The 20176-nt window shown below is 30.8% G+C and overlaps 1 protein-coding gene and 1 pseudogene across 1 annotated transcript; both read right to left on the bottom strand.

Moving 5' to 3' along the window:
* Positions 1-10063: 10063 nt before the first annotated feature.
* LOC108834656 (beta-glucosidase 15-like) lies at positions 10064-13806 on the bottom strand (annotated as a pseudogene).
* Positions 13807-16881: 3075 nt separating this feature from the next.
* On the bottom strand, positions 16882-19910 carry LOC108808806 (beta-glucosidase 27-like). The gene is made up of 11 exons (XM_056990092.1): positions 19802-19910; positions 19528-19688; positions 19271-19402; positions 19100-19177; positions 18865-18952; positions 18524-18779; positions 18260-18375; positions 17947-18164; positions 17572-17709; positions 17374-17482; positions 16882-17260 (listed from the first exon to the last, which is right to left on the bottom strand). Exons 1-11 carry the CDS (start codon positions 19807-19809, stop codon positions 16942-16944), a joined length of 1623 nt encoding a protein of 540 aa, XP_056846072.1. The 5' UTR covers positions 19810-19910; the 3' UTR covers positions 16882-16941.
* Positions 19911-20176: the final 266 nt, after the last annotated feature.

Below are 20176 nucleotides of genomic sequence, written 5' to 3'. Positions count from 1 at the left end.
TGGCCAGGATCACTGCTTACATACAAAATAAGTGTACCCAATGCATGTGCGTTTGTGTTTCGACAAGTGGAGACTGAATGTGGTCTTAATAGTGACTATATTCAGTGTACTGTCGAAAACTCTCTTGCACGTAGATAAAACTCTCGGGAACGCTTACAACTTTCGCGTTCAAAAAGCTGACGTTTCCCTTTACGGACTTTGAGGTAACCTGACCGCTCATGTACTATTCATTTAAAATCCAAACCCCTTTTTCTATCGATTTGTTTTTTTTTTATCTCTGTGACATATGAGTTCTTTAACCCAAGGGAATTGGAGTTCTAGTGATTGAAATTTAAAAAACCTTTAAGTTCTTTTTATTACTTCCGGATTTCATCTGTGAAATTTTGTAATGATTATAAAAAAAATCCAATCCAATCCAGCTCAACAAGAGAAAATCCAGAGATTATCCCCTGAAAAGATGCATATATATATATATATATATAGTGAATTATATTATATTTTATATATATATCCAGATATCAATACAATTTAAACAGCATCTCTTTTTTTGAGATACCCATGATCTTTCGAAGTATTTACAGGACTGCCACTACTTATTAATTTAAAATTATATTTATTTAAACAAAACAAAAAAAAATTCCTAAAACTACTCCACATGAAAACAATATAATTAAAAGAGAAGATTTTTTTTTGAAAAAAAAAATATCCTTGATTTGTTTTCTTTAAATAACTAAATATTAATATATCATAAATTTTAAATTTTTTAACTAAATAGATGTCATGTGTATATGACTTTATCCATATCTATTATATGTACGAGTAACAAAGGATTTCTTTTTGAAAAGAAATAACAAATTTTTTTCTTTAGACGTATATTTTTCAATTTACTTGTATGATTTTTAGTTACTGTTTATTCTTAAAATAAGGACAAACGTATTGCCTATGATTAATTTATACATCAAACAAAATAGTTACGTTAGGAAAAGGAATACAATAATCGAGTAGTACAATAAAAAATAAAGTATCTAATAGTATTGTCACTTAATATTATAATCTTTGCTATGAGATAAAAACATTTGAATGAATAAATATTAATCAAACTTTAGATACAATTATAATATATGAAATAAAATAAACTATAGTATAATAAATTTTTTTGTTTGATATATTCTTAAATTATAGAACTCATGTCTAAAGTGTATTGTATTAAATATATAATATAAGTATTGTTTTTAAAAGTAAATCCATAACTTATACTACGATATTTTTTAAAAAAAATTGTGCAATATATGTTTTCGAAAAATAATTGAATGTTAGATAAAATCATTATATATTTATGATTTAAAGTATCATTTTATTTCAAAATTTCACAAAACAATATATATATATATATATATATATAAACCAAATTTTACTTTTAAAAACAATACTTATATTATATATTATTTTACTCATCATTTCTATTACAGTCTTTAGGGCTTGGCAAAAAAAATAAAAAAATGAATCCAATATGAAAAAGTAGTATAGAACCCGAACCAAAACTGGTTAAATATTTTAATGAGTTCAAAAGTTTATATTTAGGCAACTAGAATTAAAGCTGGCCCATACTAAAATATTTTGGGTATCCGAATATATATGAATTCCATTTATATTCTTAAATATATTAGTTAGTTTAAGAATTAATATTAAAAAATATATAAAAATATAAGATATTTCAAAATTGTCCAAAATATTTGAACATATATAATAATAGTTAAAGGTAAATATCTAAAATTGTTATACAATACTCAAAACATCAAAAACACTTAAAATATCTAATGATTCTCTATACAAATTTTCAAGCCATACCAATTTTTATGTTAAGTTTATGTATTTAAAAAATTTACTTTTAGATTTAAAGAAATTTACCATCTATATGAATTTCAAAAATATAAAATAGTTTATACGGGTTATCCGAAACCGAAGTAATCCCGCAAAATATGAACCGAACCCGAACCAAGTTTATAAATACTGAATAGGGCAAAATTTCCAATCTCGAAAACCAAACCGAACTCGAATAATCAAATAGCCACTCTCCATATCGTTCATTCATGTATATACATCTTTTACAAACATCATTTACATATTCATCTCAAATCTCTTTTAGTTTAATGATAAAGATTTTTTTTTCAAATGTCACTATAGTTTTCATAAAATAAAAATTAGAATTATATTTTCTAAAAATTAAATTTCCGCGCTTTCAAAGCGCGGATCAAAATCTAGTTGTTTTTTTTATTTTATTGGCCAGTTGAGTATAACAACTTAATATTTGGTGGTATTTTACTAAACCTAAGTATATTTAGTTATATAGTTATATTTATGATGTTAAAAATATAATTGCATAAATTAGCATTGGTTAAGTCAACCTGATATATGTATACTCTTTAACATTAAAATACTAACGATATAATTAATTTGATATGTATATGCAGCGGCGGATCTAGAAAATATTTTAAGTGGGGGCAAATTTTTTTTTAATATATATTTTACATGAATGTGTATTACATTTTCTAGCAAAGATAGTATATAGAAGAAAAAATAACTTAACAATACAGCTAAATAATTTTTTAATAACTGAAGAAAAAACATATTAAAAAAAAATTGAAACTATTTTTTTTAACCGTCTCGAATGATATATATCGAAAGAGGCGAAAACATCAACACAGAAGTTATTACCTTATACCTCAAGGCAGAGAAAAAAAGAGTAGCTGACCAAAAAAGATTTGAAGAAGCACAACGTAAGATAAAAAAAAGAAATATAACAATAGAAAAAGGAAAATTAGAAACGTAAAGGAAGGAAAATAATACTAAAAAGCAGTGAATATAATGGTTAGGAGGGGATTGGAAACTGTATTAAATGGGGGCAAAGAGTGCGCTTAAACCGACCGAGCTACAAGATCTCTGCCTAATCTAATGCAAATAAATTTTATTCCAACTTTTTGTGGGGCAGTTGCACCCTTCCTGGGCTATGTAGATTCGCCCATGTGTATATGTACATACATAGGGAGCGAGAGGCAATGAAATAAATACTGTTAATTCTTGGGTCTATTTCATTAAAAATAATAGTTTCAACTTTCAACGTACCAACAATCATTTGTTATAATATATTAGGAGTTTTTCATGCGGCATACTCCGAATTAATAATTTTGTAATGGCTTTTAATTTTAAAAGAAAACTAGATTTTGACCCGCGCTTTCAAAGCGCGGATTTATTTTCCTTTATTTTTTTTTTAAATTGACAAATATTTAGTAAATGTCATATTTTTATATATTTGTTTTTTTTATAAAAGATTTAAGCTTTTTTATTTTTCTTTATCGTGTTTTATTTTAAAAGAGTATAGGCCAGAACACAATATTCGGACCCGAAGAACCAACCCGAAACCGACCCAAAAATCAGGGTCCCGAACCCGATCAAACCCGGGGTAAATATCCGAATGAGTTCTAAATTGCTATATCCGAAGAACCGGTCCCGAATCCGACCCGAACCGAGAACCAAATGAGTACCCGAAGATATCTGAAATATATCTAAAAATATATGTTATAATTATATTTATAATTATTTTAACTTTTTTAATTAATTTTATAAGTTAACTATAGTAGTTATTTTCGGTAATTTTGAGTATTTTTGGATAAAATATGATAGTTTGGATAAAAATTTACCCAAAAAACTGTATAAAATGTATATTTTGGTTACTATTGAATAATTTGGATACAAAAATTTGAACCGAATCAGATACTTTGGTTACTTTAAGTACAAATAACTGAACCCGTTAGATACTTTGGTTATTTGGTTATTTTGCAGGTTTTTATGCATGAGAACCGAATCCACTCGGACCCGGAAAGACCCGACTCGAACCCAACCCGAAATTTTATAATATCCGAATGAGGTTTAATTTCAAAACCCGAATGGGGTTTAATTTTAAAACCCGAAAAACTCGATATCTGAAAGAACCAATCTGTACCAAAATGGGTATCCGAACGTCCAGGTTTAGTGAGTATTTATGTTTAGAAAATTAAACTTTATTTTTAATGAATTAAGTTAGTATAACTCTGATATATTAATTTTATTATGTGGTTAATTTTTTAATAAAAAAATATATACTTTTAATAAAGATTTATACTTTTCAATGAAAAAATTCAATTTTTTTATGAATGCTTAAATTATATTAAAAATAAAAAACATAATAATTAAGTTATTAATTTTTGTTTACTACACAAAATATTAAGAATGGTTGAAAATAAATTATTAGAATTAGGGAAAAAAATAAGAATTGGATCTGATTTCTTAATCAGCTCAAATAGCCCAAGAGAGATGATGTGGGCAGTGGGCTGGATCAAAAAAAATAACCCAATAAAAATGAGTTATTAATATTACTTGATTACCCTTAATGAAATAAGCAATGTGAGTTAAAGAAAGGGCATGTTTAGTAAAAAATCCAAATGTGCTTGTACTTTAATAGTATAGATTTTAGTTTATATTGAACCTTACTATTTGTCTATTTTAACTTCAATAGTTTAAAAAAAAAACCATAAACATATTCTTTTAGTCTTATTTCTTTTGATTTGGATTAAATATTTAATTTTATTTGATTAATTTTTAATAAAAAAAACCATAAACATCTTTCCCTTAGTAACAACGGATACCGTTTAAGTCTTACATAAGAGGATAAGAAGATGAATAAAAGAGACAAACGTGATGCAGGGGAATGAAATAAGCTGGATGAGATGAAGTGGGGTTAATAACCGAAATACTTGAAACAGGTCTAAATAAAAGATTCCCTATCTGCTGGAGTGTGGACCAAAATCGATGGATTTGTCCTGTTCCTATCTGATCTTGTGGCCATATCAAGGGCTGCCATTTTTGCTTTAAGAAGCCGTCGAATTTATTTTACCAGTACTTGTGGTTAAAGAGACTCCGAAGAATGTAATCTTGCGTTGCTTTCCCGCCAGATGAAATAGACTACCGCTTGATAGTCAGGTGACAAATACTCCGGGTCTTTGCGTTTGAAGATGAAGCGCGAACCCATTGATCGAACCCGCACATTTTTATATAATTTTTGTGGGGTAGATCATGGATAGAAACTCTAACTATTTTCTGAGTTTTATAAAAAGTTATTTGTTTTGCTATATAAAACGTTACAGTGTGGTTGAAGAGAAAGCTATGAGAGTCCGTTGATGGTGGGATTTAAACAAAACCTTGGTTTTATTTGTATTCTATTTGTAATTGTATAATAGTATGTAACAACTTTCGATCCGATGTGGGAGTATCTTTCTTTTTTTGAATAATGCATGGGACCAACCAAATTTTCCAAATGATCCAACTCATAATACCACAAATGATCATCGTTGAAAACCAGGAGACTATAAAGAATAAAAAACTCTGTGGTAGAGTAAAATCAATCAGGTGATATCATAAAGGGAAAATTCCTTAAAAATACACAGACTGAATTTCTTTTGCTGAAAAAATACACGAACTTTTTTGACTTCCCAAAAAATACACAAATTAATTTTGATTGTCCATAAAATACACAAACTTTTGAATTTTGAAGGTTTCACACCTCGATTTTAACGGTGTAAACAGTGACTAACAGAATAGTAAGACGCCGTTAGACGCCGTTAACTCTGATTAAAAAGTTCATGTATTTTATGGACAACCAAAATTAGTTCGTGTATTTTTCGGGAAGCCTAAAAAAGTTCGTGTATTTTTTCAGCAAAGGAAATTTAGTATGTGTATTTTTAAGGAATTTTCAAATGGAGTTTGGATATTTCATATACTATTCAGAGGCTGAATATCTGGACCCAATACATATCCAAAATTTTATATTTGTAAACTTTCGGTTTGGTTTTGGACCAGATATTTTCGATCTGAAAAATCCAGATCCGGAAAAAAACGGTCCAAACCCGACCCAAAGACCTGAAAAAAAAACACATTCTCTATCACATGATACATGTCTGAAATTTTATATTTGTAAACTTTCGGTTTGATTTTGGACCGAATATTTCCGGGTCAGTTCTGATTCAAGTTTTTGAATCCGGCTAGACATTTTAGCTGGATTCAAAAACTTGAATCGGAACTGACCCAAAAATATTCTGTCCAAAACCAAACCAAAAGTTTACAAATATTTGTTGAGTCCAATTTAGTCAAAATCTATCATATATATTTAAAAATTCACAAACAACTCTATTGAAAGTTTACATTGAAAGTTTCATATTAATTAAAAATATTTCTGTTACAAAAACAAAACTAAAAAATATTGCAAAAATAATAACAAAATTGTTAGCAGAAAGATCTTGTCGGATTGAATCTATTCGTGTCGATTTTATTAGGCTCAGGTCTATTCGGATCAGTTCTTTTTGGTTTCAATTCTTTCAAGTAGAAGAGTTTTGGACCCAACAAATATTTGTAAACTTTCGGTTTGGTTTTGGACTGAATATTTTTGGGTCAGTTCCAATCCAAGTTTTTGAATCCGGCTAAAATGTCAAGATTAGGTCTAGATATTTTAGCCGGATTCAAAAACTTGGATCGAAACTGATCCGAAAATATTCGGTCCAAAACCAAACCGAAAGTTTACAAATATAAAATTTTGGATCTGTATTGGGTCCAAATATTTAGCATCTGAATAGGATATGAAATATCCAAACCCCATTTGAAAATTCCTTAAAAATACACATACTAAATTTTCTTTGCTGAAAAAATACACGAACTTTTTAGGCTTCCCGAAAACTACACGGACTAATTTTGGTTGTCCATAAAATACATGAACTTTTTATTCAGAGTTAACGGCGTCTAACAGCATCTTACTATTCTGTTAGTCACTGTTTACACCGTTAAAATCGAGGTGTGAAACCTTCAAAATTCAAAAGTTCGTGTATTTTATGGACAATCAAAATTAGTTTGTGTATTTTTTGGGAAGCCAAAAAAGTTCGTGTATTTTTTCAGCAAAAGAAATTCAGTCTGTGTATTTTTAAGGAATTTTCCCTATCATAAACCCCCAAATATATATGACCAAAAGTTTTAAATAGAGAAATATAATAATAATAATAATAATAATAATAATAACAACACGATTCTTAGTATTCCGTATTATTTCCTTATTATAAAAATTTAAACTTGGATATTCTTTATCATTCCAAATTGATGGTATGTTTTATGGTTCTTTTTTGTCAATGAAGTCCAGTTTATAATGATTTAAATTAGGGCTGGGCAAAAAATCTGAATCCAAAAAATCGAACCGAATCCGATCCGAAAAAGTAGCACCGAACTCGAACCGAAATTGATTAAATATCCGAACGGGTTCAAAATTTTGGTATTTAAAAAACCGAAACCGAACCCGATCCAAACCGAAGTATTTTGGGTACCCGAATGTATCCGAAATAAATTTATATACTTAAATATATACATTATTTTTATATATAATGTATATTAAAAATATATAAGATACCTTTAAATTTTCCAAAATACTCGAAAAATATATGCAAATAGTCAAAAATAAATGTTTAAAATAGCTAAAGTATACTGAAAACACCAAAAATAGTTAAATATCTATTGATTGTTTATCCAAATATTCAAAGAAAACCAGTTTATATTTTAAATTAAGGTATTTTGACATATATGTTATGATAATTTATATGTAATATATTATCTTTTTATAGATTTTGAAAATTTAAAGTATATAATGAATTTTGAAAATTTAAAAACATTTTAAATGGGTTATCCGAACCCAAACCGAACTCGCAAAGATCCGAACCGAACCCGAACCGAAATTTAGAAATATCAGAATGGGGCTGAAATCTTTGACCCCGAAAACCCGAAACTCGAATGGACTGAACCGAAACCCGAATGGGTATCCGAACGCCCAGCCCTAATTTAAATCGGTATCAATCGAATCTTAAACGATTAATCAGTTTTTGATTAATTAAACGATAATTCAATTAATTATACTGATTTAACCAAGGTGGTGAATTCGGACCAAAGGCCTATTCAAATGTTTAATGGACTAGGAGTCTGCATTTTTTTTTGTCGGGTTTATTATACTATTAGAAACAACTAGAAACATTATATAGACGATATTACAGCTGACCATTCTACCTGCCTTATGAGAATTCATGTTTGACTGCATCACCCTGAGCCGTCCTATGAAATCCATTCCTGACAGGTATTCCTTGCGCCATGCTGGTGATCCCTTGTAAGACTTGTCTCTAATATTCTGCATAATTCGCTTTCTCCGGGAATTGAAACCCAGACTTCCTAGTGTAGAAATTGCGTCGTCTGGGATTCGAACTCCAAACTTAAGTGTAGAAACCTTTAAACCTTAACCACTAGGCCACGGTGCTTCCACAGAGTCTGCATTTTAGAATCTTGCATACAAGTAATAATGGGAAGTTAATACAGATAAAATATTTTCAAATATCTCATTACTTATTTTATTAATTATATTAGATTAAGATAATTACCTTTTATTTTTATTTTTATTTTTTTAATTGTTTTCCTATTTTAATTAAGACTAGAATTTTCTAGATTTAAAAATTTATTATAAATAAACATTCAATGCTAAAATTTTATTCAGTTTTGATTTAATCAATAAAGAGTTTTGATTTAATTAACAAAGAGTTGATTTTGAGAGAAGAGTATTTTCTATTATTTTTATTGATTTAATTAGATTCATCAATAAATAAAAAAGTCTCAAACGAGGTTCTCTAAAGTTATTTAGCTGAGCTTGAAGATTCCAAGTGAAGATTATCTAATCGTTTGGTTGAGTTGTTTATATTATCATTGCTTCCATTCGATCAGAATTAGAATTCTTAATTGTACCAACAAAATAAATTCTTAATACCAGAAATAAGAATGGTTACGAGATCGCGTGTTGAACCACATAAAGATGTCGCGGTTAGAACTTAGAAATCATGTGTTGAACAGTTATTCTTGGCGAGAACTTCTTTGGAGTCCATGGAGCACTACTAGTAAAGAAAGATACTTTCCTCTCATTCTTAATTTTATTTTGATTTTTATTTCTTACTGAGGAGTTGATTAAGTAGGGATCTATATAAGGAATATAAATTTTTCTCTCTATATGTGATTCTGTTTATAACTATGATTTGTAAAATATATTTTTATATATTGAAAATATTTAGAAAATAGTGAAAATTTAGAGGGATGTTCTTAAAGTTGTTATATATTGTTAAGTTCCATACTAGGTGTTAAAATAATGTTCAAATTTTTAATATTAAAGATCTAAATATAAATTTGCTCCCATTTATTTTCAAAATGTACACAATTTTTTAAGTTTGGACACAAAATCTCTCATTTTCAATGTTTTCAAAATCTAAATTGCTTCCATTTATTTTCAACAAACTGAATATGTATAAATTAATAGCTTGGAAAAATATGGAATGTTTTATGATATTAAAATAAGGAAAGATAGTATAAAAACAGTATTTAGTTCCAGTCCATAGTTCAAAAATACATTGTAAAAATAAGGATTATAAATTATGATTCATTGTAAATATCAAATCTTATGATGGTATATACTGATAAAATGAAACTTAAATCATATGTATATAGTTACATTCATTTATTTTTAGTATAGATGAAACTGGTTTTGGTTTATAATCACAAGAAATGCAAGTAATATAATTATTTGTCAAGGTTAAGTTGTGTATACTTACAGTTGCGTATTATTTTAATACAAAAATATGAAGCTGTGGGATAAAATAATCACAACAATATCAAGTGATATAAGGGTTTGTTGCTTTATTTAAATGAAGATAAGTGGAAAGTTATAAATCAAAACTAACTATTTCAGCTTCAATTGTTTGGCCGATTTCTAATGCAGTAATATTGTATTGATATATAGTTATGTAAAGTATACGAGGTTGCACGATTTTGGTAAGTAAAAAAAAAGTTTTTATTTTATTTTTTTGTAAACTTTATTTCATTTATTTGTATTTCAAATTAAAAGGTAATGGCATTACTATAAATATTTTTAAAACTTAAGAGAATCTCAACAAAAAATAATAATAATATAGATTTATATTCCTTATTATTTCCTTATTACTTCCAACTGAAAGTTTTAGTAAATGGTACATCCATCAATTGATTTTCTTTGGACTCAAGAACTGTTTAAACCAATGAGCTGAATTTTTTAGATGTCTCTTACATCCATCATTGTAATCCACGTAAACTAGCCCAAATCGAACGGTGTATCCATCTGCCCATTCAAAGTTGTCCAACAACGACCAAGCAAAAAATCCCTTCACATTAGCCCCAACCCTGTTTCATCATTTTTTTTAATAAAAGCATTTTAAACACCGCTACATAAATGTGTATGTTTTTCTTTATATCTACTTATACAAAAATTTAATTATCAGTGTTATTTTTCATGTGGGAGTGGAATTCTTAAAATTAGAGATAAAAATTGCTTACGAGATTGCGTCTTGAACCATCTCAAGATGCCGAGCGTAGTAATCGATTCTGTCTCCGTCTTGAAGAAATATTTTTACCGGTATTAAACTCATCTCTCCCTACAATAGATATCATCGAAAACTAAAACTCTTTGTCAAATATATCAATTAAATAAAGCTCATGGCATTGTGAATACCATTTTCGGTTATGTACATGACTGGATCTTTGAACTTGTATTTTACATAGAGGACAAGATCACGAATTCCCTTTGGATATACCAAAAGCCAATCTGATGCAGCCTATAAAAACAAGAACCACACATACCAAGTTTTGTAAGATTAATCTATGATCACCTTGGCTGGTTCATTAGACTGTGTAACTTTAACCCAAAAATTGCAAGGGTTTATGAGATTAGTCTAGACAAGTACCTTCGGACCGATGGGAACTCCTTCTCTTTCACCTGTTAACATAGTTCTGGGCTCGTAAATACTATTTAAATTTATTTTAAAATTATAAAAGTTACTTGGATGATTCAAAAACCCACCTGTGGCGTTGACACAAGGATCAGAGAAAAGTGAAATGTTTTCGGTGGCGCAGGGGACATCCTTTGCGTAAGAGGAAGAGTAATAATTGATGCCAATAAAATCATATGAGCCCTTAAGCATCTTAGATTGTTGTGCAGTGAATGTAAGTAAACGACCGCCTTTGACGTTGTTGACCATGTCGATTGGGTATTTACCGGTCACAAGGGGCTCCATAAAGAAGTCAAATGTAAAGGCCATGACTCGTGCCGCAGCTAACTTATCTTCGGCTGATTCTGTATAGGGCAAGCTCCAACCCGCGCTCAAAGCGATTCCAACTTGACCTTTCTGAGTAGCCTGTTTAGCGACCACCAAGATCAGATTTGTCATACTCCGCAGAGAAATAAAATAGAAAGATCAGTTACAAAAAAGAAAAAAAAAATATACAAAGATTCGGTGATTCATAATATTGGTTATTTTCCGGTAGTAATTAATGTTAATGAACATGGTCGGTTTTGGTAACTCGAAGATCAAGAAAGAGCGGAAACTTGTTTTTTAAGTCACCTGGTATTTTTCTCTATAGACTTGTACGGCTGCCCCGTGAGCAAGGATGAGGTTGTGACCGACAATATAAGGCTCCGTGGCTCCATTTCCGGCGGTGCAAGTAGGGTTGGTGAATTTGGAGCATCTTCCTGGAGCCATTATACCTCCATAATACCCTCCTTGCACCACTGTTGATGGCTCGTTCAGTGTCAACCAGTGTTTCACTCTATCTCCGAAATTCTTGAAGCAAATATCCGCATAATCACGGAAATCGTTTCTGTTTTATCCAAAACAAAGAAAAATCAATAAAATCAGCGTATCTTTTTCTTTCAAATTTTGAACAAAATATAGGTTTGGACTTTGGAGTACTTACACAATTTCCGTGCCAAGGAATCCACCGTAAGCATCCTCAAGACTTTGTGGTGTGTCCCAGTGGAAAATGGTGGCAAAAGGCTTAATTCCTATAGACAGTAACATAATACTACTAACATTACTGCATGTGTTGCGTTTATAAGTAAGAGGCATATCTTATATCTGAAGGGTGGAAAAAAAATGATTAGTGGGTAGTGGCTATCACTACAAATTTATTTTCTTGAAGTCAGAAGATTCCCTCCAAAGGTGTTATAGATAAATCAATGTCCAACATTTGAATTTTTCCAAATCCTTACGTGAGATCAAATCACACCACTTACCCTTTTTTCTTGAAAATGGCATTCACACCACTTACTTTAAGCCATCCAATTTTTTACCGGATTAGCACTAATTTATTATGTTTTGTAATTTGAAGACTGAAGACCATAATCAGTCAAAAAAAAAGACTGATGACCATAATGAATGATAAATAAGAAGTCATTAGAGGAATATCTTAGTATAAGCATAATATATACTGTGAAATAAATTCATAATCAAATATATATGTAACTGCTAAAAAGTTACTATCACAGTTAATCTGTCTGCACAAAGGATTTAGAGATTAGTTATAGACTATTCTTAGAGCAGAGACACCTTGTAAAAAGATTTCTGAAATCAATTTTACATTTTTCCAAAAAAGGAAAATACTAGAATTTAATATATACACTAATAACACAAGTCCAAGTTTGAAAATATTGTTTTACATCTTAAATCAGCGAAACAGACAGCGTTAGTTTAGCATATCTGTCAAATTGGATGTTGTCTTTTTACCTTTGGACTTAAGTTCATTGATCAAGTTGTTGTAATAGTCAATACCAGCCTAATTGATTCCTCCTTTTAGATTCCCATCTAATAAGAAACAACTCGTCAATATTACTGGTTCTGGAAATTAATCAAAGCACACGTGAACAACCTTCACAGAAGAGAACTTACGAGGCAATATTCTCGACCATGAGATAGAGAATCTGTAAGCATCGAAGCCAATTTGATGTAATAAAGCCACATCTTCCTGCAAGCCAATGTTTTAGTACAAATGATTTAATAAAAGAGTGGCTGATTTTGAGTCAAACGAAAATAAAACAACATAGTATAAATTTTACATATTCAATGCCAAAAAAAAAAAGACGAGTACCTAGTAAAGATGGTAAGAGTCATCTGCAACAGACCCATTGCTACCATCCTTAATCTTCTCTGGCGAATGAAAAAGAAAAAAAACATTAGGTGAGTTAATCAACTATTACTTCCATATTTTTATTCTTTTGTAACACCAACTATACTCCCATTTAACTATCAAGTTTAAAAACTATACTCCGATTGCTGCCATGCTTTATCTTTTTCCATTTTCAATGATATTTCACATTTTGGATCTTTTAAAATCTCATGAAAGACCAACCAATCTTTAATAAGAACAAATTCACACACACACACACACACACATATATATATGTATATACTTAATGCATGGATCTTCCAGTTTAACTATTCTTAAGATCCTAAAACATGCATTAATTTTTAAATTTGAGTAAAACCTGGGTATTTTTCAGCGAAAGTATCCCAGATACTTGGTCCTTTGCCATCTTCATGAGCAGCTCCTTCAACCTGACAAATGTGAAACAAAAACCCATAAATGTAATATAACTATATAAGCGATGATCAGTTTCATTTTTAGAAATGAATAGTAATAATTAGAAGAAACAAAAAAAATACCTGGTAAGCAGAGGTTGCAGACCCAAAAATGAAATCTTCTGGAAAATCACTTCTTCTTAGTTTATGTGCTGAATAGTTGTTCTTGGCAAGAACTTCACTGGAAGCTAGTACAATGAGCACTAGTATAGAAAGACATTTTCCTCTCATTCTTAATTTCTTTTGATTGTTATTTTTTATTGAGGAGATGTTGATTAATCGAAGGTTTATATAGGAAATATGATTGTTTTTATTTTATTTTATTTTAGTTACTGTTTGTGTCAATTCAAAATTTTTAGATTTTTGTGTGTTGAGTAGATCTATAGAAACGCTACCTAATTCTCGAGTTTTATAAAAAGTGATATTTTTGCCATTTAAAACGTTTACTGGGTGCTGGCTGAAGACAGAGACGAACCTAGATATGGTGAACAAATATTATAAAAAGGGTTAATAAGTGCAGTGAAGATGATTTTCCGTTTTGTTTAATATTTTCTTTTCATTTTACTTTATAAAATAAGAAAAATGAAAAATCAGTGAGTGCACAGGCGCCCGTATTCTTTTATCTGGCTTCGTTCCTGGCTGAAGAGAAGGCTGATGGTGACATTCCAATATCTGATCGAAAGTTGTTACAAAGCATAGTAATACTCCCCAACTTTTACACATGCTATAATTAATAATGCATGGAACAAACCAAATTTCCAAAGGATCCAAAGTTGTGTAAAATTTCGCACATCTAATAAAAGTTGTTACGTATAGTATTTTTTTTCTTTGAAAAAAGTTATTACGTATAGTATTTTTTTTTTGAAAAATATTTACGTATAGTATTGCTCCCAACTTCTACACATGCTAATTAATAACGCATGGAACCAGCCAAATTTTCCAAATGATCCAACTCATAATACCACAAATGATCATCATTGAAAACCAGGAGATTGTAATCCCGTGGTAGAAATAATCATTCAGGTTATATTATTAGAAAATCCAATCAGGTTCTTTGTGAAAATAACATAAAAGCTTAAACCATCCCTCATTATTTCCAGCTGAGAAAATAATAATAACAGAGATATTAATAAAACGGAATGGTGCATGCAATCAGGAAGAGTAATAGAATAGTTGATGCCAATGAAATCATATGAGCCCTTAAGCTTTTTAGATTGTTGTGCAGTGAATGAAGGCAAACGACCATCATTTGTTCTTTGCTTGTTCTTTTTCTATGGACTTTTGGAATTTGTTGTTTCGAGCAGCTCCACTCTCACCTCCTAACAGTTTTGAGCAGACCATAGTGTGGCTAAGGTCTTATACGAATGTCGCAAAGCTCAAAGTAATGTGTAAGATCATTTTCCAAGCGGCAGTTTATATTATTTGGAAAGAAAGGAACTCAAGGATTCACAATGCATCATCTCGGCCTGCTTCTTCTCTGTTGAAAGAGCTGCAGTTAATTCTAAGAGCCAAGCTTCAAGGTTTGGATCAAAAGGGAAGGTTGTCTCGGATAGGTACTCAGTCTCATAATCTGGTTGGCGTTTCATACTTACAGCTTTGGTTTCAGTACTTTCAACCATAGCTTCTTCAAGTACGTTTCATTGGAAGTGTGAGTGTTATTGCAATTTCGACTTCTGTTGTGATTGAATTTCAAGTTGAGCTCTTTTTTGTGATTGATCCTGCTGTTACTTTTAGGATCGTTTCATTTTGTTCTTTTGCATTGTAAGACTATTTGGAAAGGGTATCTAATAAGAAAAGGTAATTTAAAAAAAAAAAAAAAAAAAAAGAAGGCAAACGACCGCCTTTTACGTAGTTGACCATGTCGACTGGGTATTTACCGGTCACAAGGGGCTCCATAAAGTAGTCAAATGTTAACAATAGGGTATTACAGCATCTTAAATTGGGTAATGCTCTTCATGATCATTGGATGTCTTTACTCACGTAATGCTCCTTGGTATCGGTCAATCGAGAAAGAAATATGGTGGCTGGCTCTTTATCAAAATATAGCTTGGAAGATAATTAAGATGTTGTCTTATTCTATAGCTCCTCCGATATGGTTAATTGACTATTTGTATTGGCCTTAGAGCATGTTTATCCCTAATACCCATTTGGGTTTCTTTCTTTTTTTTTTTTTTTTTTTTTTCCTTTTTCGAATAAAAAAAAAAAAAAATGTACCAATCGCGGGCCGCCACGTGTCGTGGGGCCCGCGAACAAACCCAGAAAACGTTTCCTCGTCAAACAACTTCTTCTCCTTTTTTCTTCTTGGTTCTCACCCCTGTGGTCCCCCCCCCCACCAAGAACCTCCTCAGCATCCTGCAATAACTATGGTCTTATAAGTTTAAAGATCTAATCAAATGTTGTTAATTAAGTAACTTAGTACATCCCAACTTTTTTGGTATGCATATGAAGACACGTCAAAAGGCCCAGTCCAATACGTTTCAACTTTTTTATTTCTTTTATTACTGGCCAAACAATGTTTCGGTAACTATTATTTGTGTGATGGTATTGTTTTTGTATTTTCTTATATATAATTTTGCATTATATAAAGAAATTCCATTAGATAACTATTTTTAGTTTATTTTTACAAAATAGCTTACCAAAGAGAAAAATGATCAAAATAGATTTTATTGAAGAGTAAATATGCATTTATAACCTTTGGACTAATTAAAGATTTAGAATTTAAAGTTAAGGGATGAGATTTTAAGAATATTTTAAAATTTTTAAAAATAAAAAATAAAAATTAAAATTTTCAATACAAAAAAAACTATTTTTGTCATTTTATTTTTCTAAAATTATTTTTTGTGACAAAAACTTAAAAAATATTATTTAAAAGAATTGCCCCTATTATGTATGTGTTTGCTAATATGTTCCAAATATATATATATATATATATATATATGTTAGTATTTGTACTAACCTTTTTATTCCCAAAACAAAATTTAAATAAACAAATGATCTTATAAAAAGAGTTCAAGTGCTTTAGAGGATTTGGACATCTTAGGTATAAAACAGGAAAGTGAATCGTAAGATGTTAAGAATCTCTTCCTCTTCTTGTTAACAACAGAGTTCAACATCAGCCCTTAAAAAACTTTCAATCCCTTCTTTCTTCAAAAACTCTTCGAACCACGTTGCTTACATTTTTGTATAACGTTTTAAACTGTTATTGTAGTTTACGTAGAATAAACCGCACCTAACACTTTTACCAGCGTTTCATTAGCAATTGTCAAGTAATGACCATGCATAGTATCCATCTACTTGAACACCATTCTCCCTTTTTATTGTGTTACTTATGCATACGTAATAATAACGATCATTTGTTTGGAACCTTTTTATTCACAAAATAAAATTAACAAAACAAATGATCCTAGAAAAAGAGCTCAAGTGCTTTCGAGGATTCAGACATCTTTGGTATAAAACAGGAAGGTAAACCAGAAGATGTTAAGAATCTCTTCCTCTTCTTGTTAACAACAGAATTCAACATCAACCCTTCTTTCTCTGAATCTTCAATCTCTTCTTTCTTCAAAAACTCTTTGAACCACATTGCCGACATTTTTGGATAACGTTTTAAACCGTTGTTGTAGTCCACGTAAAATAGACCATACCGGACACCATAGCCAGCATTCCATTCGCAATTGTCAAGCAATGACCATGCATAGTACCCTTCTACTTGAACACCATCCTCCCTAAAATGATAATTATACACATACAATAATAAGAATTTTGAAAAAAAAATGCAATTAAGCTTTGTGCACACGTTTCTTGTTTCTCAAGTAACCTAAATAGAATGGAAACTCACTTGATAGCTTGGTCGATGCTTTGGAGATGTTTTTCGTGGTACTCTGTCCTCTGAAGATCCATCAGATTCGAGAGTTTAGCTTTCTTTTCATAGTCTATATCGCAATATCCTACATAATTGTTGGAACTTTTAGTTACATTCACATAAGTGAAAAGGGATTTCTAAGGAGACTGCAGATGAATATAAAAGAAAATTTACCATTTTCAGTAATCATAAATTTAGGGCTTCCGTATTTGTTTTTTGCATGATTTAGAAACTTTCTTAATCCTTGCGGGTATAAAAAGTCCCATTCTGAACCACCTGTAGGACCCAAAATTTCTCCAGCTTTGTTTTGTTCTGTTTCAAAATAAAGTAATGAAAAACCAGTGAACTAATAAACCCAAAATAAAACATTGACAATATGGCTTTATACGATTTGATAAAGATTTCTATAATTTTGGAGGGTTTTAATTTTTTTTTTACAAATATGAAAGCCTATGTATATATGTTTTCTCAAAATAATTGGAGGGTGTAAATCGAATGTTTCATCAGGTTTGGTCAATACCGGTTCTATGGACTCGAAACAAAACTTACTTTTCCATTCGATGCGTGCGTCGGATCTCCAGTTTGGAGTGTTATGATCCACGTCAGTAACATTTTTAACGTAAAAGGCACTGTAATAATTTACTCCCACGAAATCAAAAGATCCTTTTAACTTCTGAGATTGAGCCGCGGTAAACGACGGTAATCTTTTTCCTATCAATCTTTTCATGACTTCTGGATAATCACCATAGACCGTTGGATCCATATGCCTTCAAAACGACCCAAATATATTTCTTAGTCAACATAATAATATAAAATATTGATATCCAAATAGAAAGAAATATCAATAAGATCAATCACTCACCACCCAAACATAAATTCCATGGCACGCTCAACTGCTTCTTGATCATCAGGACAGTTCGAGTCGTAAGATTCGAACCAGACCGGACAATGTGCAATACCGATTTTCCCATCTTTACACTGTAAGACGAAATATCATTTTTATATCAATAAATTTACTGGCAATCGATTCGTTAACATCCTAATATATGTACTTGAAAAAGACATGCATGCAAGTCTAAAAGAGTTGAAAATAGTACTTATACAATATCTTTTTTTTTGTTCGTACCTTTGGGTTATTTCTGAAGACTTCAACAGCTTCTGCGTGAGCTAAGAGTAGATTGTGACTGACAGTATAAACCTCGCGACCAGATTCACCGGCTAAAGCTGCTTCATTCATGTATTTAGACGCACGACCTGGAGCTTTTCTCCCCGTATCGTAACCACCAATACTGTAAACCCACGGCTCATTTAGTGTCACCCAAAATTTCACACGGTCGCCAAATTCCTCAAAACATATGGCGGCAAAATCGCAAAAATCATCACTGCACCAATAAGGATGTTAGCATATAAAAGAGATATATAAACGTTAAAGAACAGGTATAAAGGATGTTTGAATGTATCACTTACACAGCTTTTTCGCTCAGAAACCCGTCGTATTCATCTTCTAAGGCTTGTGGAGTATCCCAATGGAACAAAGTCGCTAGAGGTGTGATTCCTGTTATATAGGATCATGTTAATTAGTCTCGTGACAAAAAGAAAAGAAAAAAGGATCATGTTAATTATTAGAAGACATATTTATATGAATTAGCAATTACATATGATAATTCAATATATACACACGAGAGGGATTAGGGTTAGATACCGTTGGCTAGGAGTTCGTCGATGAGATCGTTGTAGAATTTGATTCCCTCCTTGTTCACCCCTTTGCTTTTCTTTCCATCTATTTTTGGTAGAAAAGAAAAGGTTAAATCTACATATTGTGGATGAAGATGTTTTCTCATTAAAGAAAAAGAGTTTGAAATTTATAAATTACGAGGGACAATCCTAGGCCATGAGATTGAGAATCTGAATGAATCCATATTGATATCTTTCATTCTTTGAATGTCTTCCTTGTAATGGTGATAAAACTCCACTGCTTGGTCCGCATCAGAGTAACAATTCCTTTCTACACATATAAGGTTTAAGTTAGCTGTTTAGCTTACTATATTTGTATCGATTCAACTTAACGATTAAGAAATAAATGTATAAGATATAATTTAATAGATCAATTTGTTGAATGCTGATATAGACCTGGATGTTTGCGGACGAAAGTATCCCAAACACTTAGCCCCCGAGAGGCATCGTTCACTGCTCCTTCGTATTGGTAAGCCGATGAGGCAGTTCCAAACAAAAAGCCTTCAGGGAAATCGGATCGGCCAAACGATTTCTTAGCTGCGTAAACCTTCTTTCCTCTGATATAAAATTAAAACCCGTTAAACTATATATTTATATATATGTATATATTAATGTCCATGCAAAAACAAAAGAACCTTCACACATAATAATCTAAGTTTCTATTACTTACGGCATCATCTTGTTTTGCAACTTATGATCTTTAAGGAATGAAGCTGGAGTTATTTATTTATTTTTCTCAAACTTATATAAATAAATGAAATGAATGTAATGAGATTTTTGTTGTGCTTGAAAGGATCGGATATGGGAAGGTTTTATATAGGCAAATGATCTTGCATTAAGGGACCAAGAAAATTCAAACTTTAGTTTAGTCAAACTAGTTGCCTACGTGAACTACGTCTATTACTTGGCTTGTTTTATTTGATTCGAATTAGTTTGGCAATTACAACGAAAAGGAGAAAAGAGTAGGGTGTGTATGGGTTACCTTCGCCTTGTGTTCATATGCCAACTAGATTCTCCTATATTGACTTCAAAGGAAGATATATAG

The sequence above is a fragment of the Raphanus sativus genome, chromosome 6 (genome assembly GCF_000801105.2).
Source record: "Raphanus sativus cultivar WK10039 chromosome 6, ASM80110v3, whole genome shotgun sequence".
In the NCBI taxonomy this organism is placed as follows: domain Eukaryota; kingdom Viridiplantae; phylum Streptophyta; class Magnoliopsida; order Brassicales; family Brassicaceae; genus Raphanus; species Raphanus sativus.
The sequence above is the reverse complement of the archived record's forward strand: the minus strand, read 5'-3'. Positions and strand labels throughout refer to the sequence as shown.